The sequence below is a fragment of the Lutra lutra genome, chromosome 15, assembly GCF_902655055.1.
Source record: "Lutra lutra chromosome 15, mLutLut1.2, whole genome shotgun sequence".
Lineage (NCBI taxonomy): Eukaryota > Metazoa > Chordata > Mammalia > Carnivora > Mustelidae > Lutra > Lutra lutra.
In genome coordinates, this window is record NC_062292.1 from 8,650,764 (window position 1) to 8,678,090 (window position 27,327).

The 27,327-nt window shown below is 41.7% G+C and overlaps 2 protein-coding genes across 23 annotated transcripts in view; one reads left to right on the forward strand and one right to left on the reverse strand.

The window, feature by feature from the left end:
* Nucleotides 1-4,931, reverse strand: part of CEP170 (centrosomal protein 170) — a 124,316-nt gene extending 119,385 nt beyond the window's left edge. For 5 of the 13 annotated variants that reach the window (XM_047705792.1, XM_047705787.1, XM_047705784.1 and 2 more), the window contains exon 1: nt 4,704-4,930. The gene's annotated coding sequence lies outside the window, so the exon portion shown is untranslated. Of the gene's footprint in view, nt 1-4,703 lie in introns of all 13 variants that reach the window. The other 8 variants (XM_047705790.1, XM_047705781.1, XM_047705782.1 and 5 more) reach the window with 5 other exon arrangements.
* Nucleotides 4,932-5,509: 578 nt separating this feature from the next.
* The window catches only part of SDCCAG8 (SHH signaling and ciliogenesis regulator SDCCAG8), a 230,521-nt gene continuing 208,703 nt past the window's right edge, over nt 5,510-27,327 (forward strand). For 9 of the 10 annotated variants that reach the window (XR_007123194.1, XM_047705794.1, XM_047705795.1 and 6 more), the window contains exons 1-4: nt 5,510-5,885; nt 19,035-19,187; nt 19,900-19,985; nt 23,279-23,392. Coding sequence is in view for 9 of the 10 variants with exons in the window: in XM_047705794.1 (XP_047561750.1) it covers nt 5,819-5,885; nt 19,035-19,187; nt 19,900-19,985; nt 23,279-23,392 (420 nt within the window). In the remaining variant the exon portion in view is untranslated. Of the gene's footprint in view, nt 5,886-5,946; nt 6,070-19,034; nt 19,188-19,899; nt 19,986-23,278; nt 23,393-27,327 lie in introns of those variants that run through there. The other variant, XM_047705803.1, reaches the window with a different exon arrangement.

Below are 27,327 nucleotides of genomic sequence, written 5' to 3' on the forward strand. Positions count from 1 at the left end.
CCCTTGAATTGCATAACAATAACTTGAAAAGCCATACAACATTTTTCTCATTTTTCTTTGCTTAGAACTAGCAAAGATATTACTGTTATTAAAGAGTTAACACAATTTTAGACTGTAAACACAAGTGTACAGCTTGAATTAAGGAAAGGGATAATTTCACTACACTGCATTCAGACCATAATTACAGAATTAAATATAAAAACTAGACCAGAACAAAAAGAACAGAACTGACAAAACTAAATCTAGGTGACAACTGATGAGAAAGGTAAAGGAAACAGTATCATATGAAGTTGTAAGGTTATCGTATTTAATTTAGAAAAGCAAAAACCTGGCCAAGAAATACCTTATTGTATTGTATTGTATTGTAATCTTCCTCTTATGACAGAACTATAACCAATGGGGAGAAGTTACATAGTAAAGCAGACACCAGCTCGATTTAATTATGATCTTCCTATTGTACTTTCCAGAAGCTAAATGAGACATTCTATGCCTCTTTGTTCATGAAAGTGTTGTTCTTGGAGAAATTGGACTCAGAACTCAGGGATATGAGCAGTAGTAGAAGGTACACTGCACCAGATAACTCTAAGGTCTCCTCTAATTCTAAAGTTTTGTGAATCAGAAAAGAGTATATAGTTTGCTTTCTTAATTTACCAAAAAGGATGAGTGGAAAGAATTTGGGCTTTTGTCAAAAAGACAAAGGTTCAGTTATAAGGTCTACCACTTAGTAATGCATGACAGAGAGACAAAATTATTCACTAACTCTAGGCTTCAAATATTCTCAAATTTAAATGTGTAAATTTAGGGGCACCTGGGTGGCTCAGTGGGTTAAAGCCTCTGCCTTCGGCTCAGGTCATGATCCCAGGGTCCTGGGGTCGGGCCCCACATGGGGCTCTCTGTTCCGCAGGGAGCCTGCTTCCTCCTCTCTCTCTCTGCCTGCCTCTCTGCCTGCTTGTGATCTCTGTCTGTCAAATAAATAAATAAAATCTTTAAAAAAAAAAAGTGTAAATTTATACCTTATATACAAGACTATTGCATGAATTACACACACACACACACACACACACACACGCACTGCCTGACACATAGTAGGTTTGAAGACATGGTAGGTATTAGTCATTTATTCAATAAATATCATGTTCCAAAGGGTAATATTCTATATTACTTATTGCTTATTGATATAATCAAATAATGACATTCTCTGCTATGTTTCATATTGTTTCTTTTTTTAATTTTTTTTTTAAAGATTTTACTTATTTATTTGTCAGAGAGAGAGAGGGAGAGAGAGCGAGCACAGGCAGACAGAATGGCAGGCAGAGGCAGAGGGAGAAGCAGGCTCCCTGCAGAGCAAGGAGCCCGATGTGGGACTCGATCCCAGGACACTGGGATCATGACCTGAGCCGAAGGCAGCTGCCCAACCAACTGAGCCACCCATGCGTCCCTCATATTGTTTCTTAAACCTAAGCAATGAATACTTGAGATTCTTTTCCACTTTCATGTTCTGTACAATCCCTATTTGTAGGTGAGTAATTTCTTAAGGTTTTCTTTAACCTTGCTTTTGTTCATTTCCTTTCTACCTTTGTTTGACATAAAAGAGGGCTTTACCTTCAGTATATATTGGCCATGTCATTCATTTTGGCCAAAAAAAGTAGAACACAGATATACTCTTGCATAATCATTTACCTAGACCAGACTATCTGTCTAGTTTAATCAATTCTACTACCAGACAGATGTCTTATTCTTTTGTATTGCCCATACTGGCTAGCTCAGTCCCTCAAAAAATTTAAGTAAATAAATTAAATCCCATTTCACCAAGGGTAGTTGATTATTGGAAATCTTGATTATTAACGTAAGTTTATGAAATAAGGATGGTGTGAGTTTCTCCCCATCAGAAGAAATTCATTTCTTACTGAAACATAACAACACTCAACATTTTCCTCCATATTATCTACCCACCAAGGATTTTTCAGATGGTATCTAATTGTTTTTGGTTATACTTCCATAATAATTTGCAACTGTACAGATATTTTAGTTGGCAATTCAGTACATTGCTGTCTGTTAGTTATTTGAATAGGACACTGCTTAAAACCCCAATGTTCATGATAGAGAACAAAATCAATCATTACAAATTCAAATACTAAAAATTATTTTATGGGAGTATAATTCTGTTGAATTAAAAATGTTAACAAGTTTAAACTAGATGAGTGGTGTCTGATTACTATCAGATGCAACAATAAAACTTCAGTGTTTTATAACTGAAAAAAACTGACACTTGGAAGAAAACAAATCACTAAGCGTAGAATTTTTAAAAACACTTTAATATTTGCATTAGTGAGTATAATATATAACTTTATAGCATAAATGTCATTATTCTAAGGCTAAGATAGAAAACATGCAGATGGTTATTTCCAAAGTAATTGAGAACAATGAAATTTACCAATAAAATACATTTAAAGTTTCATTTAATATAACTCCACATGCTGAATTTAGTTAGATTATTTTTAAGTAAGCTAAAATTTAAAAGGGCATATTAATAAATTCTTTCTAAAAAGTCTACTAAAATGCAAAGTAGAATTAAAGGGTAAGATTATAAAGCAAAAAAAGCACTTTGTCAAAAGCAACTAAATGAAAAAACAAATTTTGATAAAAAGTTAGATTTTTTTTCCTCAAAAGTTAATTTGAGAATAATGTAATTCACTAATTGAAGAAAAATGAATTTCACAGGTTCTTGTTACATGGCAATTTTACTTTTAACAGAGCTTACAGAGTTCATCATGCCATAAAATACTACTGAATATATGACATAACATTAAAATATGGTTACCAATAAGTAGTAGGGAAAAACTTCCAAAAGTTTTTTTTTCTTATGAAAAGCCCATGTTATCGCTTCTCAGCCTTTTGGTTAAGATCAGATGTGAAAAGCCGACGTTAGAGCATCTTTACTTATATTGTAAGTTAATTTATAATAACAAAGATCCACTTCAGTAGAATTATCTTTGCATCACAAGGAAAAGGACTAATAATATATAACTAGGGGTGTATCAATGAACTTGATTGTTAAGGACAACTCAAGGAGCATGTGAAGAAGCTTTCCACAAATTTTCACAGGCCAGGGGAACCAAGGGACCAAACCAAAAGAGCCCACTGGAGGAACAGATCTTGGTTTTATCTGGCTCCGCCTTTCAACAGCAGTGACGCTTGGACAGACAATTCAGTTAACTTTCCACGTTTCAGTGTCTTCCTCTATGTCAAGCGCACTTAGATTCTTGAGTTTTTAAAACACAAAAATCCTGTGATATTCACAAAGTTAGGAAGGATGAAAAACAGCACTGGTTTTACTTTTTTAAAAGTAATGGTAGAAAAATAGAAAATTATTTGTACCTTGCAACTGAATTACTAAATTTTTGAAACATATCCAGCTGGGGTTGTATCAGTGAAGATCTAGATACAGTATTCACAATGTAACTCTCCTCCCCCATTATCCCTCCACCTGCTCCTCCCCATCCTGCTTCATTCTTTCTTCCGCTTGTCTTAACGCCAGCAAACGGTTGTAAGCATTGAAAGCTTAAGATGAAATCATTTTAAAAGATGCATTTTTGAATCAACGATCACCTGCCCCACCACATTTCTCCCAAATGAGTGAATTTTCATTAAGAGAAGGAAAGCATAAATAAACAAAATCAGAAACAGAAATGTACCGCGCTCGCTTTTTGTTTTGACTGATCAAAAAAACAAAACCGAAAGATAGAGCCTAGTCTATTCCCTTAGGAACAGGAACGCGTTACCCACCCAATGAATAAACAATTCTGCTGGTTCATTTCCTTGCTACACAACAGCCTCGTCGTCGAGTCCTTTCTAAGTCCAGTCTTCAGAGCCATCTAGTAATGTGTTTATCACCTTGGCAATGCTTGGACAGGCACCGTCCCTGTCTTCCGGGGCTTACATTCTTCAAATAAATCCCTAAAGCCCTACTAAACACCACCCTTCCCGCCCCCTCTAGCCACCCCCACCCCGGGGTTCCATAACTTAGGACACAAATCCCACGTCTTCCCGCCCTGTGTCAGGCATAAAACGAAGGGAAGCACACCAAAACCCCACATTTGAATCTTAGGACAATGAAGCCGAGAGGAAGCCACTCTCTCCTCCCCTGGGTTTACTACGGAGCCGGAGCCAGCGCGGGTGCAGTCGCCTGGCAGGGTGCGTGACACCACGTCTTCCACGCCCTCCAACCGCGTCCAGAGGGCGCCTGGCCTGACCTCCCCCCGCAAGCCGCCCCACATCCCTTAAACCAACCTCACCAGAAGGCCCCGCACTGTTAGCTGCTCCGGTCGGGGAAAAATCCCTTCCCCAGCTGCAGCGCAACCATTCGCTCCAATGCTCCACCCGCACCCGTAGCGAGCTGCTCCGGCGCAGGGCGAGGGCTGCACAAAGCCGAGAGAGGGCTGAAAATGGTTCAAGACATTCTCGGGAAGAGGAGGCGGCCAAGGGCCCGGAGGGACTGCGGGTGGGGCTGGGGGCAGAGTGGGGGAGGGGAGGGGCGGGAGCCCCGGGTTGGGGGGGGCGCCGCGTGGAAGCGCCCCCTTCGCAGCCGGGCCCAGCAACCCCGGCCGCGCCCCGAGCCGCCGCCGCAAACCCGGGAGGATGTAGGGAAGCAGCGGCGGCAGCGGCGGCAGCGCCTAACCCGAGCAGCTGAGCGCATCACTTACCCCTCACCGCTGAGAGAGGGACCGGACGGGAGAGGCGGGGCGCGTCGCGTCCCGTGAGTCTCTCGCACGCCGTCCTCCCCCCACCCCGTCGTCGTCGTCGCCGCTGTCGTCGTCGCCGCTGCCGCTCCGGTCGATCTCCCGGCCCTGAGCTCCGCTGGGCAATAACGTTATTCCACACACGCCCCGCACATAGCGGTAACGGCAAAGAGCGGCCGCCCAGTGCGCAGGCGCCTGAGGAAAGGGCGAGGAACCCGGCCCTTTCCCCTCAGCCGGCCCAGTCCCAACGATCTCTTACTGCGCAGGCGCTAAACGCAGACAATGAAAAGGGACCGTGCGGAGGGTCTCACCCAAAGGCTTCTCCAGCGGCCTATTGCGCAGGCGTGCTCCAAAGACCAGCTTGAACAATGAAGAGGACTCTGCCGTTAGCCGGGACTGCAACTAAAAAGGACTACAGTTCCCAGAGGGCAGTGCGCCAACTCCAAGTGGAAGTCTCGCTGCTGGGCACGCTAGGATTTGTAGTGTCGGATGCCTTCAAAATCCAGGCTGATTGGGAGATTTAAAGCTTCTTTTTCTTGAGAATTTATTTGGCTGTTTTGGCAAATGGTCGCGGCTGAAAGACGACGAGCTTGTTATTTGTGTCCTTGAGAAGACTCAAGGACCAAGCAGACTTAGAAGAATCAAGACCTTCAGGGAGCTCTTTCTGTCGGTCGGGTGGTCCAAACAGCAGGATGGGATAAAGGCAGGACTAAGCCAGCCTGAGCTACAGAAAAGGGGCGGAGCCTCCAAGCAGTCTCTTGGCAACCGGATCTGGCCGCCAAACCGCCAAAGCTTGTGGCGCGATATCCTCTGGGAATTGTAGTATAGTTGGAGGGAACTTTTAGGAACCTCGTGACTGCAGACCCACGGGCTGCGGACTACAAGTCCCGACGTCCACCATAAGGGCCACTGGGTGGGAAGGGCCCCCCGCGAGCTCTGTCCGGGGTTCCATGCTCCCCAATGACAGCAGCGGCAGGAAGCAGGCGGGCGCTTCTTCGGCGCCAAGGCCTCCTGTTCCCTGAGGGGCGACACTGGACACTTCCCCACGTGACTCCCATCTCTTGGTCCCAGGTCTGTGCATGGCGAAGTCCCCGGAGAACTCTACCCTGGAGGAGATTCTGGGGCAGTATCAACGGAGTCTCCGGGGTGAGTTGCGCCGAACCTCTGTGCCCTAGCCCCTGGGTCCCAGGGCCTAGTGGGCGGGAGCTGGCCAGGTGCGTTTCCTAACACCTCGGTTCAGCCCCAGCCAGGACGCAGAGGAAGAAGATGGATGGTGCTGTGATCCTTGAGCAGAAGTGAAATAGTTTGCGTTTGTTTTTACCGTGAAGCAGTAAGTTTCCCCCTTGATTCCCATAGTTACCTGAACCAACTCCCTGAGCTTGACATAGGCATCGTTCTCACCCAAGGCCAGCAGAAACTTTTGGGTGGCTCCAGTCCACTCTTGCCCACATCCCTAATTTTAATCCAGTAAATTCCTGATTCACGCTTTTTACACATTAAGGTAGTGGTGTAGGCTGCTGAATGTGATTTATCGGACCACGTAAAAGAAAATACTAATTATTTTAATCACAAAAGCTTCCATTTAGTGGTCTAAGCTATTTACATACATCAAATCATTTTAAACTCACAGCAACGTTATGAATATCCCTCTTTTACACCTGGAGATATCAAGGTGGAAAGAGGTTGAGTTAGCCCAAAGTCCACACAGCTGGTTAGTGGCAGAACCAGGTATTAAATTCAGTCACAACTGACTGCCTTAAAAGCCTGTTTTTTTCTTTATTAATCATGTCATGGTTACTATTACTGATATCTTATTTGGTTAATTCAGATTTTCTTTTTTTTTTTAAGATTTTATTTATTTATTTGACAGAGAGAGATCATAAGGAGGCAGAGAGGCAGGCAGAGAGAGGCGGGGGAAGCAGGCTCCCCGCTGAGCAGAGAACCGGATGCGGGCCTCGATCCCAGGACCCTGAGATCATGACCTGAGCTGAAGGCAGAGGCCTAACCCACTGAGCCACCCAGGCGCCCCTAATTCAGATTTTCTTAGTGTAATTAGGGATCGATGAGACTTTATAGGAGTGATGTTTGTACTTATCAATAGTTCTGTCGTCTTAGACATCATATATACTATCTGGAAATCTCAGTACTATTATTTTAAAGAGGAAGTTATGGTATTGTCTACAGGGTTATTTGTGAGGAGCGAATGAAATAATACACATAAAGCACTGATTTTTCAGCTTTTTTAAAAAAAATTGCTACCCATTGGTAAATACATTTTATGTGGGACATATACATATACATATAAAAGTTTCACTGGAAAATATTCTACTAAATGTAATACACTCTATTCTTTTGCATTTTCTTAACCCTTTAGATCATAACCAGCAGGTTTTTTTTTTTTAAGATTTTATTTATTTATTTGACAGAGAGAGAGAGAGTGAGCATGAGCAGGGGTAGGGTCAGAGGCAGAGGGTGAAACAGACTCCCTGCTGAGCAGGGAGCCAGATGTGGGACTCGATCCCAGGACTCTGGGATCATGACCAAAGCAAATGCTAAATTGACTGAGCCACTCAGGTGACCATGACCAACAGTTTTAAAAAATTATTTAAAGTGTTTAGAACAGTGAGTCACTTAAAAATGTTGTAGAACAATGAGTCACTTAAAAATGTCGTGGCTACTATGTATAAGGCATGCTTGGTGCTGGGGATACAATAAAGAGGTAGACCGAGTCTCTGTCCACACGGAGCCTCTGCATTGTGGGGGAGAAAGACAATAAACAAAATAATTACAGATAATTATGATAGAGAATAAGGGTAAAGAGTAGTGCTTGGCACATAAGAAGCACTCGCTAAAAGTCCGCTGCTACTTATAATTGGTTCTTGCAGCAAAGTGAAGATTTTTTGAGGAGATGAGAAAGTTTATCTTCTGGTGACTCTAAATTTTGTAAGCGTTATTATGTATTGTTTCCATCTGTCAACAGTGTTGTAAACTGTCAACATTCTCAATATTCAAACTGCAAGAATAAAATAATTGGTCTTGATGAATATTCTCTTCAGCCTACTGATGTTTCAGAAGCTGTTAGATACAAAAATAACCACTTCTGACTTTTCATTTGAAAGCAAGAGGTGCACTGTGCACAAGGACAACGAGTGATTTTTTTTGAGGCTGGTAAAAATTTGTTTTTAGTTATAAGTTTCTGCTAATACTTTGCCTCCTCTTATTTTGAAATGTTATCTAAGCAGTGGGGGCTTAAAGGGCTTTTTAGTGCAATAGGTGGTTAATTTCAAATGAGTGCTGCTTTCAGTAATTATTTAGAGTGGAGAGTTTTCATTCACAGGTGAAACATTTTAAAGTAAATTTTTTTTTTAAAGATTTTATTTATTTATTTGACAGAGAGAAATCACAAGTAGGCAGAGAGGCAGGCAGAGAGAGAGGAGGAAGCAGGCTCCCTGCTGAGCAGAAAGCCCGATGCGGGGCTCGAACCCAGGACCTGGGATCATGACCTGAGCCGAAGGCAGCGGCTTAACCCACTGAGCCACCCAGGCGCCCCTTTAAAGTAAATTTTAAGTTTAGCGTGACAACCGTATAAGATCGTAAAAACAGTTATAGTCAAAAGCAAACATGAAGCAGAGAAAAAAGTTAAAGTTGGTTTTTTTGTTTTTGTTTTGTTTTTTTTTTTTTAAGTGATGGCTTGACGGTGAAACAAGAAATGGAACCTGACTTTTTTGGTGGGTTTTCAAGACTTATTTTATTATTTATTTAGTAGCATTTTAACTTTTATGTGTAGTTTATATAACGGTTTATGGAAGGAAATAGCTAATCCTGAGTTAAAGTACAGTCAGAAGTTCTTTGCTTCACACATATAAATTAGGACTTTTGAATAGGATAATTCCCTTTGAAGTCAAAATGTGTGCTTCTGAATAAACAAAGTATGGTGGCATTATTTTCCATGTGGAATTTCATTATTTAAGTGTTTGTGCCTAGTGACTTGAGAACTTGTTACTATACAATCAGATAAAACACAATTTGAAGTTCTTTTGTTTTGTTTTGTTTTGGTTTTGTTGCTTTGTTTGGTTTTGTCTATCTGCCATTACTTCTCCAAAGTGTTTTGCCTATTTCATGTTTAAACAAAGACTAATAAGTATTCTTGGTCTTTCCTCACATGTTATTCCTCTGGTTCCTTCATAATTGTACGTGTAATTATTATTAATATCCCTTCATTTATATTCAGCCAGGAAGTAGCCATATAAGAATGCAAAATGCTTTCACAGTTTTCTACGCTAATTCCTTATTTTTAGAGCTTTTTCTAATTACTTTAAATGTAATTTTAAGTACTTTTATAGTATATTAAGAATTTGATTTTTTTTGTTTTTTTCCCCTTAAGGCTTTATTTTATTTATTTGTGAGAGAACGTGAACAAGTGCACAAGCAGTGGGAGGTCCTGATGTGGGACTTGATCCCAGGACCCTTAGGATCAGGGCCTGAGCCCAGGGCAGACACTTAACCAACAGATCCACCTAGGCGTCCCAAGGATTTGAAGTTCTGATTTGAAAGGCAGAGTCAAAGCTACTTTTTTATTTTTATTTTTTAAAGATTTATTTGAGAGGTTGGGGGGCAGAGGGAGAGAGAGAGTGAGCATCTCAGCGCTGAACAAGGGGCTCAATCTTACTACCCCGAGATCACCACCTGACCTGAAACCAAGATTTGGGGGCTTAAACAAAGGCACCACCCGGGTGCCTGTGCTTGCTTTCTTTTAAAACCGAAGTGCAATTCTTACTTCTCCTTGACTCATGACCTTAAGCAGCTGTGGAAGGAGGAACCCGCTGGCAGACTTCACACTCCCCTCTTACCTTTCCCTTCCTTATACTTTTCACATGTATTCACTCTTTATCTCTTGCTTTGGATCGTTTGTGCCCTCATTGTAAGAAATTAGAGAGAAATAGTGATTTTCCTTCTTTTTTTTTTTTAAAGAGAGAGCAGGGGAAAGGGAGAGAGAGAATTTTTTTTTTAAGATTTTATTTATTTATTTGATAGAGATCACAAGCAGGCAGAGAGGGAGGAGGAAGCAGGCTTCCTGCTAAGCAGAGAGCCTGATGCGGGGCTCTATCCCAAGACCCTGGGATCATGACCTGAGCTGAAGGAAGAGGCTTTAACCCACCAAGCCACCCAGGTGCCCCAGTGATTTTCCTTCAAAGTAAGGCTTCATTGCCCCACTGTTCCCCCCCTTCCCCCCATGGCCTCACTGGTCTGCGATATTATTGCTTCACAGCAGACGATCTGAAAGATTCCAGTGTGGGGAAAACAGGTACCCTGGGAATCATGGAGCTGAATCGAGAGGTGGAAGTGACTTGGGAGGTCTCCGGCAGGATGGTTAGGTACTCATTCTCTTTACAGCGAATGTAGGCAGCTAGCATTAAGGATTGATTGAGAACTATACTGGGAACTGGGGAGAGTAGCAAATACCCCTCCTCTCATTTAAATCCACCACATCATTGTACAAAGGCCACGAGGTATAAAATAAACTAGCCTGTAGCCAAGAAAGGGTCAGAAAAACCAATGTAACAGGAAATCCAGGCTGTTCTAAGTTCTGTGCCCTGAATGTAGGAATATGATAATAGAAAGGAGAGAACCTGTTAGAAAAGCAGTGTCCCATTCTTAATAACAGAATTGTGTCTACCTTATTGCTGCAGTGTTACCTGTAGGTACATTTGTGTCAACAACACTCTCTATGTGACTCACCTATTTACCTAGTTCGTAACCACCTTTGGCTGCCAGGGGGAGGGTAAAGAAAACAAACATAGACTATGACAAGTATAACATCATTATTTTCCACATCCATTTTTTATGCTAGTTCCTCTTTTGCTTTCAACATCATGTTCTGGGTTCTAGATTGAATTTCCATAAGAGTATAGTGGACGCAATGGAGGCTATGAAACTAGAAGTCAGGCCACTAAAATCCGACTGTAGCTTTACTGATAAACATCGGTGTCACCTTAGGCAAGTCAGTAAACTCTTCTTAGATTCTTGTTCTCTTGTCTGTAAAAGGAAAAGTTTAGAGGAGGTGACAGAATTACTGCCTTAGCACCCAAGCAGGTGACAAAATCTGTGATAGAGTCTGTGGAAGACACTAGGGAGTGGTGAGGCTTATGGCCAAACTGGGCAGTTTATGCTTTCTTTAAAAACATTCCAATTTCTGGGGGCACCTGAATGGCTCAGTGACTTAAGTGTCCAACTCTTGGTTTGGGCTCAGGTAATGATCTCAGGGGCATGGGATCGAGCCCTGTGTTGGGCTCCATGCTCAGTGCAGAGTCTGCTTGAGATCCTCTCTCTCCCTCTCTCTCCCTGTGCCCCTCCCCACCACTCACACATGCATTCTCTCTCTCAAATAAATAAAATAAATCTTAAAAAAAAATAAAAACCTTCCAGTTTTTTTATTTTTCTTCACCCTTCCTCCCACATTTAGTTAGAAAAATACACCTGAGAACCTGGTTCCCCCTGCAGGGCTTTCTCTCAGGCTCTTGCACCACTAATATCCCCTCCACCAATGCCGACTGGACCATGTGAATGATGATAGTTATGTTTCTATCTTTTTTTTTTTTAAGATTTTATTTATTTATTTGACAGAGAGAGATCACAAGTAGGCAGAACAGCAGGCAGAGAGAGAGAGGAGGAGGAAGCAGGCTCCCTGCCAAGCAGAGAGCCCGATGTGGGGCTGGATCCCAGGACCCTGAGATCATGACCCGAGCCGAAAGCAGAGGCTTAACCCACTGAGCCACCCAGGTGCCCCTAGTTATGTTTCTATCTTATAAAAATGAGAGGAAGGAGTGGAACTAGGTCCATAGAAAGTGAGAGCTTGAATATGGGGGAGTAAAAAAATATATATATATATATATAAAATTTGAGGGTTGATTGTTTCTTTATAAATTGATCTAGTTTGAGAAAACCAAAGATAATCTTGATAAATTTTACTTATGTATGATGGACATATCTCCCCAGATCTTACCAAGTGCTGTTTTTTTCCCCCCCTGGCAGGGAAAGGCTCCCATCTCTAGGAGGCCTGTGTTGCTTGCCAATACTTTGGTCACTGAGTCAGCCAGCAGTGATGTCATCTGGACCTTTCATAAACTTAAGAAAACATGTGTGCAATTTAAGTAAAGTCCTTTTTCTCAATTTTACTCATCAAACTTGTATTTCTTCTTTTTGTTTTTGCTTTTCTTGAGTGTTTTCTGAATGTTTTTCTCTTCTTTTCCGTGTGCACTACCTATGCATAAACACATGCGTGCACGAGCACGCACACACACTCCACAGATAGTGTGTGTTTGTTTATTTGTCTTGCTATCAGCTTCGCTGTGACCAAGACAGTCAACAATGTAATAAAGCCCCTGGAAGCATTCATTATGAAATGAGAAAATTATTTTGGCAATTTGGTGCAAATTGAAACAACTCTCTCTTCTCAAAATTAAAGAAACGGAATGGTTTGGCTATTAATAAATAAGGATCAGTGATGCAAATGAAATTTGTAAACACCTGAGTTTATCTTTTTGCTGATAAAATTTAGATAACATACATTCTTTTTGTTTGTTTATTTTGTCTGCTCTAATGGCTTTTCTTAGTAGTTTTAGCTGTTATGACCATTTTTTTACACCAGGATCACAAAAGTTGGTAAATTCCCATTTTTCGTTCTCCACTACTGATGAGGTAAAATAAGCAAAGGCCCGGACTTAGCAGCTGGAAAAGAAAAGGCAGTAAAAACTTATAAATAAATAGTCATCCTTGGAATAATTTAGAACCAAAACAATGGTTCAGTGTTAGGAAATTGTAAGGGCATTTTCACATGTTCTTGGGCAGAAAAGGGGATTAAGTTAATTCCAAGTTATTGAGATCCTGAGAATAATTATATTTTCTCCTGAGATGTTTATAAACGTAAACTCTGATCACTTCCCCAGGGTGTGCTAAGGTTTTCCATCTTTTCACTTAGTAATACTCCTCACACGGTCCAAAGGTAGAGAGAGTAACTTGAAATGGACTGGTGCACTGGGCCAAAGCAACCTTGATGGGGGGGGGGGGGGCGCGGGGGATGTTCTTCATCAAGATCCACCAGAATATGTACAGGCGCAGTCACCTACAGTGTCTCTGAAAGATGGCTTTGAAGTGTAACTGTTGTTTCCTGTGGTAGGCCTTGAAACGATATGAAGCTAAATGTGGATTTCAAGTTCTTGATTACAGCAGGTATAACACTTTCTCCTAATACCTGGATCAGAAGTACCCCGTCATGGTGGTGATGGTCATGGCTTGTGCGCTGTGGCTGACTAGCTCACTGTCCTGCCCAGTGAGGTGGCTGTAGTTACGATGTAGTAATGCATCAAGTCTCCTCAATTCTGAACATTGTGGATAATGCTCCTCTAACATCGGGGAGCATGTACCCCTTCAAATCTGTATTTTTGTATCCTCTGGGTGCAGTTGCCATAATTAAAGGTAGAGAACAAACTGAGGGTTGATAGTGGGAGGTGGGATGGGGGAAGGGCACTTGTCATGATGAGCACTGGGTTGTCACAACTGTCGGTGGTTGGGGGGCGGTGGTTTCTACTGTCATCTTGTGGGGAGGGGCCAGGGAGGCCATTAAACATGCACAACACAGCTCCTTACAATAAAGAATAATCAAGTGCAAATGTCAGTAGTGCTAGGTTGAGAAACCGTGATCTAGAAGTAGCAAGGCCTTGCTCATTGCCTTTGTTCTACAAGAATCATGCTCAAGAATAATTATAGTTAAGGATACTGATTGTCCTGGCTGGTGATTTTACCTATGTTCTGCCACTCTGGCTAGGATTACTTATCAGTGGAAAGTGACAGGTGCATGCATCCTCCCAGTTGGGGCTAGAAACATACCTGGTGTATCCTTCATAATGTATAGAGCTGATCTCCTTGATTTGCCAACATCCACACGTCCTTAATGGCCTTCCAGCCACTGCTTTCTTAAGACGTTTACATTCTTGTTCAGATCACCTTTCACTCCTGGCGCCAACGCCTTCAGCACATTTTTTGGCTATTAGAGTCTTTTCTTTTATGAGAGAATTTTCTTTTAGATGTTTTTTTCATTTCTGCATGTTACTTTCAATCCCTTTCACTACTGTAATTGTCATTTCCAAGGCTGGCTTTCTCTGACTTTGGATTAGGCTGTTTTTATCTTGGTTGTGCTAGCTGTCAGTCCCCTAGTAAAGGGTAACAACAATCTTCTGACTAGCTGAAGCCCAGTCAAGTGTGGAGAGACACATGTATCTCTTATCTTGCTGTGGTTTCATTTTTCTGCTTGTTTGCCCTGGTCTCAGCTTGTTTTAAGAACCAGGGTGCATCTCGAGTCTCAGCCTAGGGAAGTCTGGTTCATTGCTTGGTTTCTCAGAGACAGCTGGGCACTGCCCGTGGAGTGGTTCCCCCCACCCAGTCACTGGGGTAATTCCTGTTCACATCTCCCTGTGCAGATGGAGAACGGAGACATGAATAATTCACGGTCCATATATAAGGGATGAGCCTTCCTAAACTGGGATGTTATTTGCCTTTTGTTCAAAAACACCTTGGTGAAGAGAGGCCTGATGGTGACGTGGGGGAGAAAATGGGTGGGTGGGATTGGACCATGAGAATGGTTAAGACAGACTGAAATGGACCAACAGTCAGCAGCTCGCTCACTTGTGGTGCTCATTGTACTATTGATATACGAGTAGTGGACCTCCAGAAATACTACTTACTTTTTTTTTTTTTAAAGATTTTATTTATTTATTTGACAGAGAGAGAAATCACAAGTAGAGAGGCGGGCAGAGGGGGAGGGAGAAGCAGGCTCCCTGCTGAGCAGAGAGCCTGATGCAGGGTTTGATCCCAGGACCCTGAGATGGTGACCCGAGCTGAAGGCAGAGGTTCAACCCGCTGAGCCACCCAGGCGCCCCACTACTTACTTTTATGTTCATGTGTTGCTTTGGGACTCAGAGGTCCTATTTGGGTTTGTATTGATAATTAAGTTTATTTTCAGGCTATGGTTGGTGCTGGGAATAAGAAATCAGGATGCATTATGAAATACTCATACTGTCCTCTCTGGAGAGAAGGGGAAATGAGTATTCTTTTCATCTCTTGGTTGTGGACAGAAAAAGTTTGCCCACTCACAATGGGATAGGAAATGATAACTAGAACCTTCTGTCTAATCCGGTTTATAGCAGATAACGGCATGTGGGGTTTAGTGTTTTCTGTAAGGACTATAGGACTTTGAATTGCGGTGGTTCCAGCTGAAGAGCAATAGGGTTTCATCTATTTTGAACCATCTAAGCATTATTATTCCTCGGGATTAACTCTGTCTGTTACAGCATATAACTAGGTTGCTATGTATATACCTGAAGAGCATGTGGAGTATTTTGAAATATACTATTGAAATGACTTAAAAATATCACTACCCTTTTTAGTTTTAGTTTTAGGACACAGTTTCTGCAAATTCCTTCTCTTCCTCTCTGATCCTAGTAACTGAAGTCAGTGATTGCAAAACCCCCCATATCTTGGTTATAACTTTTCCTCGGGATAGTTGTTCATTTCAGTATCTCACCATTTCATATAATAACTGTTTTCATAGTGTAATTTTAACACATAGTCTTTGACTGTCATAAATTCTAAAAGAGTAAAGAGGGATATTGGAAAAGGGGTTAAATGAGCTCAAAACTCGCCAACATTGTAATCTCATAAAAGAACTCTATGTATAGAGATTTTTCAACTGTGAATTTTTTCCGGATTTCCTTTCTTTTTCCTAATACAGCTTTTTAGCTTTTAGTCAAATTAGGTATAAATAAATAATTATCCTTTATCTTAGAAAAAATCATTTCATAGCTCCACAGGGCACACTTTGAATGTTAGTCAGTCCCTCTGTTTCCTTTCTAATGGATGTAATAAAGGTAAGTGCTTTACTCATAGATTTACGCATGTGAGTCTAAAGCTCTGGGAACTAAATTGCTTACCATGTAACACTTTGATTTTCCTTTTCCATTAATAAATCTCTTTAGAAAATACTAAGTTGTTGGAAAACTGCTACTTCTTATTTTTCTAAAACCAGAAATGTGTCTTATCTGGGTTTTTCTTAAACTCATGATGAGTAAAAAACAAAACAAAACAAAAACCCCAAACCACCCCAAAAAGCAAAACTCATGATGAGTAAGAGGAGGCCAGGCTTGATTAGTATTCAGCACAGAGGCCTGTCAGACGAAGGTCTGTGTGAAAATAGGATTGGTGTGTGGAGAGAAATGTAGTGATAAATTCACTGAGTCTCTTGTGTAGTTAGTAATAAAATTTCATTGTCAAACCCCTGACCTGAAAGGCTTATTTTCTTTAGTTTAATTAGGAAATAAAATGAGTTACTCTAAGTGAAGAACCTATGTCAGATATTTTATAACACAGAGTAGTGTGTATGTGTGTGTATTTTTTTTAAACTGAGTTACAGTTACTTTTTTTGTTCTAAACTTTGAAATTAATGAGCTTGGATAAAGTAAAATCTGTTTCTCAAGGTCCTGTAGAATATATGTTTGTAAATATATTTTCATCCATGACTGGTAATGAAAAGATAGTTGTTGGGGCACCTGGGTGGCTCAGTGGGTTAAAGCCTCTGCCTTCAGCTCAGGTCATGATCCCAGGGTTCTGGGATCAAGCCCTGCATCGGGCTCTCTGCTCAGCGGGGAGCCTGCTTCCTCTTCTCTGTCTCTCTGCCTGCCTCTCTGCCTACTTGTTATCTCTGTCAAATAAATAAATAAAAATCTAAAAAAAAGAAAAAGAAAAGATCGTTGTTTTGTAGCTCTCTTAGGGTTCCCATGTAGGTAGCAAAGATGAGGAGCTTTTCTCCTGAGGACACAAGAAGAAATAGACCTAAATTGTCAAAGAAGAACAAGAATGTCACTGGCCATCATTGTTAAGAGTTGTTCCTTCTTAGGGACCTTCTCAGGGAAAGTACCATCTCCTTCCCTCAAAGATCTTAAGGATTGTTTCAATGGAGTTCATTTGTAATAGATGATAGGGCACTGGAGTGGCTCAGTTGCTTAAGCCTCTGCCTTCAGCTCAGGTCATGATCTCAGGGTCCTGGGATCTAGCCCTGTGTCAGGCTCCCTGCTCCACAGGGAGTCTGCTTCTCCCTCTCCCTCTGCCTCCCCACCCCGCCCCACTCGTGTGTGTGGCGTGCCATGTGCGCCTGCTTTCTCAGTCTCTCCAATATATAAATAAAGCCTTTAAAAGAAAAGAAATAGGGGCACCTGGGTGGCTCAGTCGGTTGTCTGCCTTCAGCTCAGATTGTGATCCCAGGGTCCTGGATCTAGCCCTGTATGGAGCTCCCTGCCAAGCGGGGAGTCTGCTTCTCCCTCTGCCCCTGTCTCTCTCTCCCTCTCACAAATATATAAAATCTTTAAAAAAAAATAAATAGATAATAGATGTAGATGAATTTGCACGGGAATTCATCATTTTCCGACCATACATTTCCATCTTAAATATATGTAGATGCTTGGTAAATTAATGAGTGGATTAAAAAATAACTTTCAAATACAGATGTCAAAATTTGAACAGGGTGACTGAAATCTGGGTTCCAGCTCTAATGTGAAAGGAAGTTTTTGTTGTAATGTTTTCTAAATTGGAACCAGTGAATTCAATCCTAAGAGATGAACAGAAACAACAAGTTTAAATGGAAAAAATAAATGGACCTTAATTAATGAAATTACCAGTTGATTGCCTGGTTCTCTGGTTGTTAGACATGTGAAAATATCCATAACGTAGCATAGATTCTCCTAATGCCATCACTGGTGTCATTAGTATAATTCTGTTTTTAATATAAGACTTGGATCCTTTGCTGAAAACATTTTTGGGTATTTCACTGGATCATTATTTCAGGTCTGTATTGCTGCATAACAAACCACTGTAAAGCCTGGTGTCTGACAGCAACAACTAAAGGCATTTGGGTTGACTGGACGCAGCTGGACAGTTCTTCCTGTCTCTTTCATACCATTGCGATGAGATGGCCTCGGGCACTGGAGTCATCTGGAGGCTCCCCTGGCTGTCAGCGGGGCTGGGCTTCTGTCCTTCCCCATGTGGTCTCAGGGCCTCTCCTTGCCACATGGCCCGGCCACAATCTCTCCAGCAGGGTAGGCAAGCTTCCTACTTAGTGGCTTAGGAATCATAAAAACAAGCATTCCAGCAGGGAGGAAGCGGAAGCTACCAGACATTTAAAAAAATGAAATCTGGGGGCACCTGGGTGGCTCAGTCAGTTAAGGTCTCTATTCTTGGTTTCCTCAGGTCATGATCTCAGGGTCATGGGATTGAGCCCCGAGTGGGCTCCACACTCAGTGGGAAGTCTGCTTGTCCTCTCCCTCCCCCGCAGTACCCCCCCCAACATGTGTACAGTGGGCGCTTACTAGCACATGCTTCCTCTCTGTCTGTCTCAAATAAATAAACAAATCTTTAAAAAAAAAAAAAAAAAAGAAGCCTGGTCTGGTATGGTGTAACTTCTGCATTCCATTGGTGAGTACAAGTTACCAACTTAGTTTCAACTTGGGAGGGGACAAGGGTAGAGTCCTGGTTTTGGGGGGGGTGCTATTTGGAGAGATGAACTACTATAGTATAATATACCCTAAGAAACTTCGTTTTAGGCTATAGGGTTAAGTATGTGCTAGTGAGTCAGAGCTTTGGTCCTGGGGGTGGTGAGGTCCACTGACCAAGAGTCACTATAGATGTGTAGTCAGCCCGCAGGACACTGGAGGGACTAACACTACAGAGGAGGGCAATGTAAGCATTTCATTTAGCTCTTCTGGTCTTTATCAAAACTAGTCCAGACAGTCTGGCTGTCTCTCTGTTGAGGAGGGACCTCTGGCTCACAGGCGCAAGTAGGCTTCCCTGGGTATGACCTTGATGTGGTGGAGTCTGTCTGGCTAGTTCTGCCCACCACCCTGATCTCTCAAGGAGGGAAGAGGAGCTCTTTCTGGGGTGGGGTTGGTATTGGGAGGGTGGAGTGGGGAGCATCTAACCCATTCTGTCCTCCTCGGAAGTAGAGCTATGTGTGCTGAGTGTCCACCACGGATGAGTCAGGGGTCTAGGGATCATCAAGCCTCACCTCTGACCATGAACTTCATCTCTCTCTTCTTCAGCACTGTCCTCAGCAAAGCCAGAAACACCTCTTTGCTTTTTCCCAGAAAGTCTGAGACACGATGACTTCTCCTTTCAAAACTGGCTTTTGGAGTAAGTGTACATGTGGCCGTCCAGACGTCCCCAGCGCTGATTTGCATCATGTTGTTGTTGCAGAGCGTGCGAATAGAAGCATTCACCAGCTGCAGAGCGCCCTGAGAGAAGGTGACGGTGGTGTTGGAGAAGGCACACCAGACGCCCCGTGTGGCACCGGCGTGGAAAGTGAGGACCCTGGGGCAGCCTGGCAGGAGCTACAGTACAGCCATGCCGGTGCGTGTGAACGGACGTCAGTCCTGGTCCTAGTGGCGCAGGGTGACTATTTTAAGCTCCTCCATAGAGTAAGGACTCCAGGCCATCTTCCACTCTGCAGGTGTGATTTTCTTCCTGAGACACAAATTAGCTGGTGCAATTCCCTTGCTGAATATTTTCCCTTTGACTTCATGGTGCCTGTAGGCTGAAGTCCACAGTCCTTTAAATGTCATAGCAGTATTTTCTTAAGGTGGCTCCAAGCTACCTCTGCATGTTCATATTTCTGTCCTGCTCCCCACCATCCATGTTGCCAGCCACCTTCTAGCCATAGCAGCCCACTGGCCCTGCTTCCGCCATCCCTTCAAAATGGGATTTTTCTCACCCTTTCCTGCTTCCTAATCTGCTCATCCTTCGCAGAGTTAACTCCTCTGTAAAAGCAGTCATGGTTAGGTGCTTCCTCTTCTTCTAGCACTGCCTATAGCTACAGATCTACATGGGAACTTATTACCCAGTTTTTTTAATCTGTCAGTGGCTTGCTCTTGCTCAGTGGACTCAGCTTTTCAGTGGTAGCAATTTTCTTATGTTTGCTTTTGGATCTCCCATCCATTGCACAGTTGTTGATGCATAAAACATGTTTACACTATGTTTGTTAGATGGATAGAAGCGTGGATGGGTGGCGATAAGCCCTGGGTCTGAGGGAAGGCTAATGAAACCTATCATGTTCTCTCCACAGTCAATCAGCTCAAAGCTCTGTTGTGCCAACAGGCAACTAAGGAAAGTGAGGTGTCTCCATCAAGAAGGCAAAATGCGTCCCCTCTGGTGCGTACCCACATTTGCAACCTGACAAGAGCATTGTCTTCCTATTTTTTTAAAAAAAGATTTTATTTATTTATTTATTTAGAGGGAAAAAGCTTGAATGGGGGGAAGGAGAAAGGGAGAAAGAGAGAGAATCTCAAGCAGACCCCACGCTCAGCAGAGCCTGATAGGGGGCCTGATCTCACAACCCTGAGATCATGACCTGAGTCAAAATCAAGAGACGCTTAACCGACTGAGCCACCCAGGTGACCGTCTAAGTATGTTTTAACTCTACAGTATTGTTTTAGTAGAATGCTGGGCAGGACATTCTGATAGCATAAAGCATTAAAAAGAAATGATCTCCTCGAGGCGCCTGGGTGGCTCAGTGGGTTAAAGCCTTTGCCTTCGGCTCAGGTCATGATCTCAGGGTCTTGGGATCGAGTCCCACATCGGGCTCTCTGCTTGGGGGGAGCCTGCTTCCCTTTCTCTCTGCTTGTCTCTGTGCCTTCTTGTGATCTCTGTCAAATAAATAAATAAAATCTTTAAAAAAAAGAGATGATCTCCTCTCTCATTAATTTGGCTGAAGAATAGAGACTTCCATGGCAGAGGGAATCCTGAATTTTAAATTTATTGTTCGCTTGAAAAGTATAAGTGAGGGAAAAGTCTGGACAATTTACTTTGCCGTTGTTAACAAAAAAAAAAAAAAAAAAAAGGAACGGTCTATGGAAAAGAGTAGCTGTTTCTTTTTTATGGGCTTTTAGAATTTAATTATATTGCTAGCTGTCCTTTGTAATATATATTTTGAGTGTCAAAGCCAAAATATATAATCTTATTCTGCATTTTAAAATACATGGTTATAAAATTGCACAATGTGAGAAGCTATAGTGTATTTTTTTCTGAAGTTGTTTTTTATTGCTATTGCTTCGACAGAGTGAATTATTCCTGATTGTAGCAATGTGGTATGCTAACGCCTGATACAGATGTGAGGGAGAGATAGGGATCTATGTGGGAAGGATTTGGCCGGGTTTAAATGGTCTAAATAATGGCCTAGGCCTTAGGTCTATCTGGGCCTATTACTTTCTAGAAAGATATTATGCCTCACAGCGTTTCTATAATAATAAGAGTATATACTTAAAATTCTTTAGAAACCTATGCAGTCTGACACAAATCTAATCATCAAAGTAGCAATAACTACCTTGCATTTTCAATGTAATGCGTAAAGCATTTTCAACGTAATGCATTGAAATGTATGCGACAGTTGGAAAACAAGGCTGCATTGTAGAAACCATGGAGACATAACACTTTACTCAGAGCTGAAATGTCATAACCATACCCTCATATTAACACTTCGCTCCAGCCTGACACATACATTCATGCTTAATTCCCACTTTGGAGACATGTACTACATACCCATATTCAACATTTATGGCTATCAACTATAATTTTAATGCAACATTAATGCAAATTTAATGCAACAATGCATTCTGTGAATGCATTCCTGGTGAGACCTGGCTTCTAGAATGCTCTTAAGTACAGAGTGGGTAGAGTACTTGGAAGTCTAGTAGATGAAGTTACTGCATCTGCTGAATGCTCAGGCACAGTCATTATCATTTTTTTTTTAATTTTATTTAACAGAGAGAGAGAGAGAGAGAGAGAGAGATCACAAGTAGGCAGAGAGGCATGCAGAGAGAGAGAAAGGGAAGCAGGCTCCTCTCTGATCAGAGAGCCCGATGCGGGGCTCAATCCCAGGACCCTGAGATCATGACCTGAGTCGAAGGCAGAGACTTTAACCCACTGAGCCACCCAGGCGCCCCATTATCTTTTTTTTTTTTAAAGATTTTATTTGACAGAGAGAGATCACAAGTGGGCAGAGAGTCAAGCAGAGAGAGAGAGGAGGAAGCAGGCTCCCTGCAGAGCAGAGAGCCTGATGTGGGACTCTATCCCAGGACCCTGATATCATGACCTGAGCTGAAACCAAGAGCCAGATGCCTGGCTAACTGAGCCACCCAGGCAGCGCTCGTGTGCACTTTCATAGCCATACAACGTAGCAGCCCTATTGACAGTGCAACGGAGGCGCTTTGAGATGGAAAATATAACCACATATTATTACTTATGATTTTGAAATGTGGCTGTCCAGATTCTAATAAACCCTTCAAACTATATACAGGTGATTTCATTTTCCACTCAGTATTAGCTTGGGTCTTTTTTATTTTTTACACCCACAGTCATATTTGATTCTTATTTGTCTATGTTCTGGACCCATTTCTATTAACATAAAATTATTATCATTAATTGCTTTCTATTCACCAGAGATAATCCATTTAATTATAGTTACTTTGGTTTTTAAACTTCTTAAATATGCAAAAAAGCAAAACTCTACTTAATTATTCTACCACAAGAACTGTCCTTTGTTGTTAGGAATTTCTAACAGCCTGAGGAATAAGGATCAGGTGTCTCATCTCGAGATTTCTCTGGGTTCATTTCACTCGTTGGCACTCATTCTCCCTTCCTGGTTTCCTCTTTTCCTTAAAAAATATCACGGGATGATAAATGATTCTAGAAACCCCATTATCATTTGAGGCAAAAGTAGGATATACATTAAAGTCAATGCAGGAGTACTGCAGAGGTACAGAGAATTAACACTTTTTCTGGGGTCTGTTTGCTGGACCCCTGGTCCAGGGTAGCAGTCAGTTTCTCGAGGGGCCTGCCTGTGTACCCTAGGCTTGGCAGCTCTGTGCTCCAGACCAGCATAGTCTCAAATTGCCTTGAGTACTAGGGTCAAAAAATCAAAAACCATGCTTTGCTAATGTCCTCCTTTGTAGATTGAATTTTACCTGGTGGACACACCTGGCAGCGAACCCTTGTCTAAAGAAACCCTTCAGCAGGCTGCTGGTCTGCCATTCTGGCTTATAGTGCTCTCGTATGGCGGTTTCTTGAAGAGGGTTGTCCATTTATCTCCCCATTGCTGAATGGGGTGTCACATTTCCAGATGGCTCTGATAGGCAGTTCACCCCAAGCCAATGAGACTACACCAGCATTTTTCCATTTGCCACAAAGTTTTTATGACCACTCTCACTTTACATCTTTAAAAAAAAAGATATTCACACCTGAATATTATCTATTTTATCTATCTGTGGAATTTATAAACTAGAGACATAAATACTACTGGCCACAATGGGATCTACCCTATGTTTTTGTGACATCAGTACTAAATTGAGTATAGACGTGGTATGGTGGTATTACCTGATTCTTGGCTAAATCCAAAGATGCTTAATTTTGGGGGGGGTGTTTTGTTTTTTGGGTTTTTTTTGCCTTAGAGGTCATCAGAGTACGAGGAAGCCAATATGCCTACTGTATACAATCTCGTTCCTATCGTCAATGACCAGTCTCAATACATTCATCATTTAGAGGCAGAAGTCAAGTTCTGCAAGGTAAGTTTCTCATTAAAAATTTAACTGTAACTAAGTTAAAGTTTCTATTAATGATACCTTATATGAAAATGTGCTATTACAAGTCTTCACGTGTATTGCGATACATTGACAGTTGCATGTTCACATGTTTGAAAAGACTGATATGTTACAGGGGCTTCTCAGGCTGGGGAATGATACTCCTGATCTTGCCATTTCTGATGGCTTCATTTCCCAGTGGCCCATAACTGTGTCTCATGTTTTGATAATGTGCTCTCATGTTTTAGAGTTTTTGCTTTCCACCCTACATTCTTCTTTTTTTTTTTTTGAAAGATTTTATTTATTTGACAGAGAGATCACAAGTAGGCAGAGAGGCAGGCAGAGAGATTGAGGGGAGAAAGCAGGCTCCCTGCGGAGCAGAGAGTCCGATGCGGGGCTCAATCCCAGGACCCTGGGATCATGACCTGAGCCAAAGGCAGAGGCTTTAACCCCCTGAGCCACCCAGGCGCCCCCACCCTACATTCTTTAGCCTAGTTGATGGGAAATGCGTTAGAGTGGTAATACCAGTCACTCTCCTGCACTCAGGGATTCTAAACTGCTGACTAAATCTACTCCATTGTCTGCATGAAGGTTCTTACCTTCTACCATGAAGGTTCTTAGCCTGGAATGAGAATCGCCCGGGGGTGCTAATAACAATGTTGAAGAAACCAATTGTGTCTGCTGCGACTTGTAACACCAGATGCTTATAATGTTCAACTGTACGCAGTCCAGTAATGTCATTAATGCCTTTATTGTCAATAATGCCATTGGAGCCTTTATGCCTTTCCAAACTTTATGCCTTTCCCTCCTTTTTAAATTCAGTATCAGTACATCATATTTTTTACATTTTGGTTCCTCTTCTAAGGTCCAAGACTCAGAAACCTTTAGACATTTCATGGTTTTGATGTTTCCAAGAAGTTCTCCATCTTAGCATGTGGCTTTGTCTTCGTTCTTGGAGGATACAATAGTTATTGCACAAGGATTCTTGGATTACTGAAACGGCTGAAATAATATCCTTGGATTGATTCCCTTAACAAGCTCCTATAAATCCTTAAAATGCTATGGGTAGGCTGGGGGGCTCAGTGGGTTAAAGCCTCTGCCTTCAGCTCAGGTCATGATCTCAGGGTACTGGGATCGAGTCCCGTGTCGGGCTCTCTGCTCAGCAGTGAACTGCTTCCTCCTCTCTCTCTCTCTCTCTGCCTGACTCTCTGCCTACTTGTGATTCCTGTCTGTCAAATAAGTAAATAAAATCTTAAAAAAAAAAAAAAGATGCTATGGGTAAAACTTAGAAGATCTTGTAGGGGAGTTTTATCTTTTGGCTATGACTTATAATTAAATTAACATAAAATAGATTAACAGGATGAAAATATGCACATTTATTTGGTTATTTTATTACTGAAATATAATTGATAATATATTACTTTTAGGTGTACAACATGCTGATTGAACAATTTGATATGTTACTCAGTGCTCATCACAATAAGTGTAGTTACTACCTGTCAGAATACGATGTTATTACAATATTATTGACTACATTCCCTGTGCTGTACTTTTCATCTCTGTGATTTGTTTTATAACTGAAAGTTTGTACTCTTAATTCCCTTTATCTATGTCATGCATCTCCCTACCAACCCCTCGGCAACCACCAGTTCTGTTTTTAAGTGTCTGTTTGTTCCTTTATTTTGTTTTTTAGATTCCACATATAAGTGAAATCATATGGTATTTGTCTTCCTCTGTGTGATTTATTTCAGTTAGCATGATACCCTCTAGGTCCACCCATGTTGTCACAAATGCAAGATGTCATTCTTTTTTTTTTTTTTTTAAAGATTTTATTTATTTATTTGACAGACAGAGATCACAAGTAGGTGGAGAGGCAGGCGGGGGGTGGCGGGGAAGCAGACTCCCTGCTGAGCAGGGAGCCTGATGCGGGGCTCGATCCCAGGACCTGAGATTATGACCCAAACTGAAGGCAGAGGCTTAATTCACTGGGCCACCCAGGCACCCCAAGATGTCATTCTTTTTTATGGCTGTGTAATATTCTATTCCATTTATACATGTATATATGTACACACACACAAACACACATCCCACATCTTTATCCATTCATCATTCAATGCATATTTGGTTGTTTCCATGTCTAGGCAACTATAAATACTGCTGTAGTAAACAGAGAGGTGCATGGATTTTCTTGGATTTGTGTTAGTTTGGGGGTAAATACCCAGTAATGAAATTACTGGACCTTATGGTATTTCTGTTTCTAATTTTTTTGAGGATCCTCCATACCATTTTCTGCACTGGCTGCACCAATTTATATTCCCACCAACAGTGCACGAGGATTGCCTTTTGCCCCATCCTCATCAATACTTGTTAATTCTTGTCTTTTTGATACTAGCCGTTCTGACTGGTGTGAGGTGATACTGCATTGTAGTTTAGATTTTTTTTTTCCCCTGATGATGAGTGATATTGAGCACCATTCCATATGTCTGTTGGCCGTGTGTATGTCTTCTTTGGAAAAATGTCTATTCAGGTCCTCTGCCTATTTTTAGATCTGATTATTTACTTTTTTTCAGTGTTGAATTATACAAGTTCTTTATATATTCTGGATATTAAGCCCTTAACAGGTATATCATTTGCAAATCTCTTCTCCCATTTAGGAGGTTGCATTTTTATTTTGTTGGTGACTTCCTTTGCTATGCAAAAGCTTTTTATTTTGGTTGTCCTTGTTTGAGGAGACCTATCCATAAACATGTTGCTGAGCCAAGAGATTCCTGCCTATGTTTTTTTCTTTTAGAAGTTTTATAGCCTCACATTTAGGTGTTTAATCCATCTGGTGTATATTTTTGTGTACGGTGTGAGAAAGCGGTCCAGTTTCATTCTTTCACATGTTGCTGTCCAGTTTTCCCCAAACTATTTTTTTATTGAAAAGCCTGTCTTTTCCCTATTGGATATTCTTGCCTCCTTTGTCATAGAGTAACTGACTTAGAGTTGGGTTTACTCTGCGCTCTCTATTCTGTTCCACGGATCCGTGTCTGTTTGGGGGCCAGTACCGTACTGTTTTGATTACTATAGCTATGTAGTACATCTTAAAATCTGGGATCGTGATACCTCCACCTTTTTCTTCTTTCTTAAGATTTCTTTGACTATTTAGGATCTGTTGTGGTTCCATACAAACATTAGGTTTATTTATTCTAGTTCTGTGGAAAATGCTGTTAGTACTTGAGTAGAAAGTGCATGGAATCTGCAGATTGCCTTGGGTAGTGTGGACATTTTCATATTTATTCTCCCAATCCATAGGCGAGAGATAGCTTACCATTTGTTTGTATCTCTTTCAGTTTCTTTCATCAGTGTTCTGTAGTTTTCACACTATAGGCCTTCCACATCCATGGTTAGGTTTATTGCTAGGTATTTTATTCCTTTTGGTGCATTGTAAATGGGATTGTTTTAATACAAGTTCTACATGACATGGGAACTCTCATAAGGAAATGGCAAGACCGAAATGCTCTTATACTGTGTTGAGCAAAGAGAGGCAGTGTGGAAACACAACTAAGATATATGGAGAGGCTAAAGGAGGGATGAGTTATTTTAGTGAGGTCTTTTTGTAGAGATTCCTCTCAGCCTCCACTCCCTATCTCTGGTGATAAGAATGTTTTCTTTCTTCCTCCTATGCAGAGGACAGCTTTCACATGGGATTTTTATCTCTTGCTTCCAGGAAGAAACGGAAGGTCACTCTTTTGGTATCTGCTGTTTTTTAAGTGCTTTTAGCTCAAAATAATTCTTATTCCTAAGTGGCATATTTTGGGGTAGCAGATTCTACCACAATATAGATTGTAATAAACTTAACCATCTATCTAGTCATGGGACGCCTGGGTGGCTCAGTTGGTTAAGTGACTGCCTTCAGCTCAGGTGATAATCATGGGGTG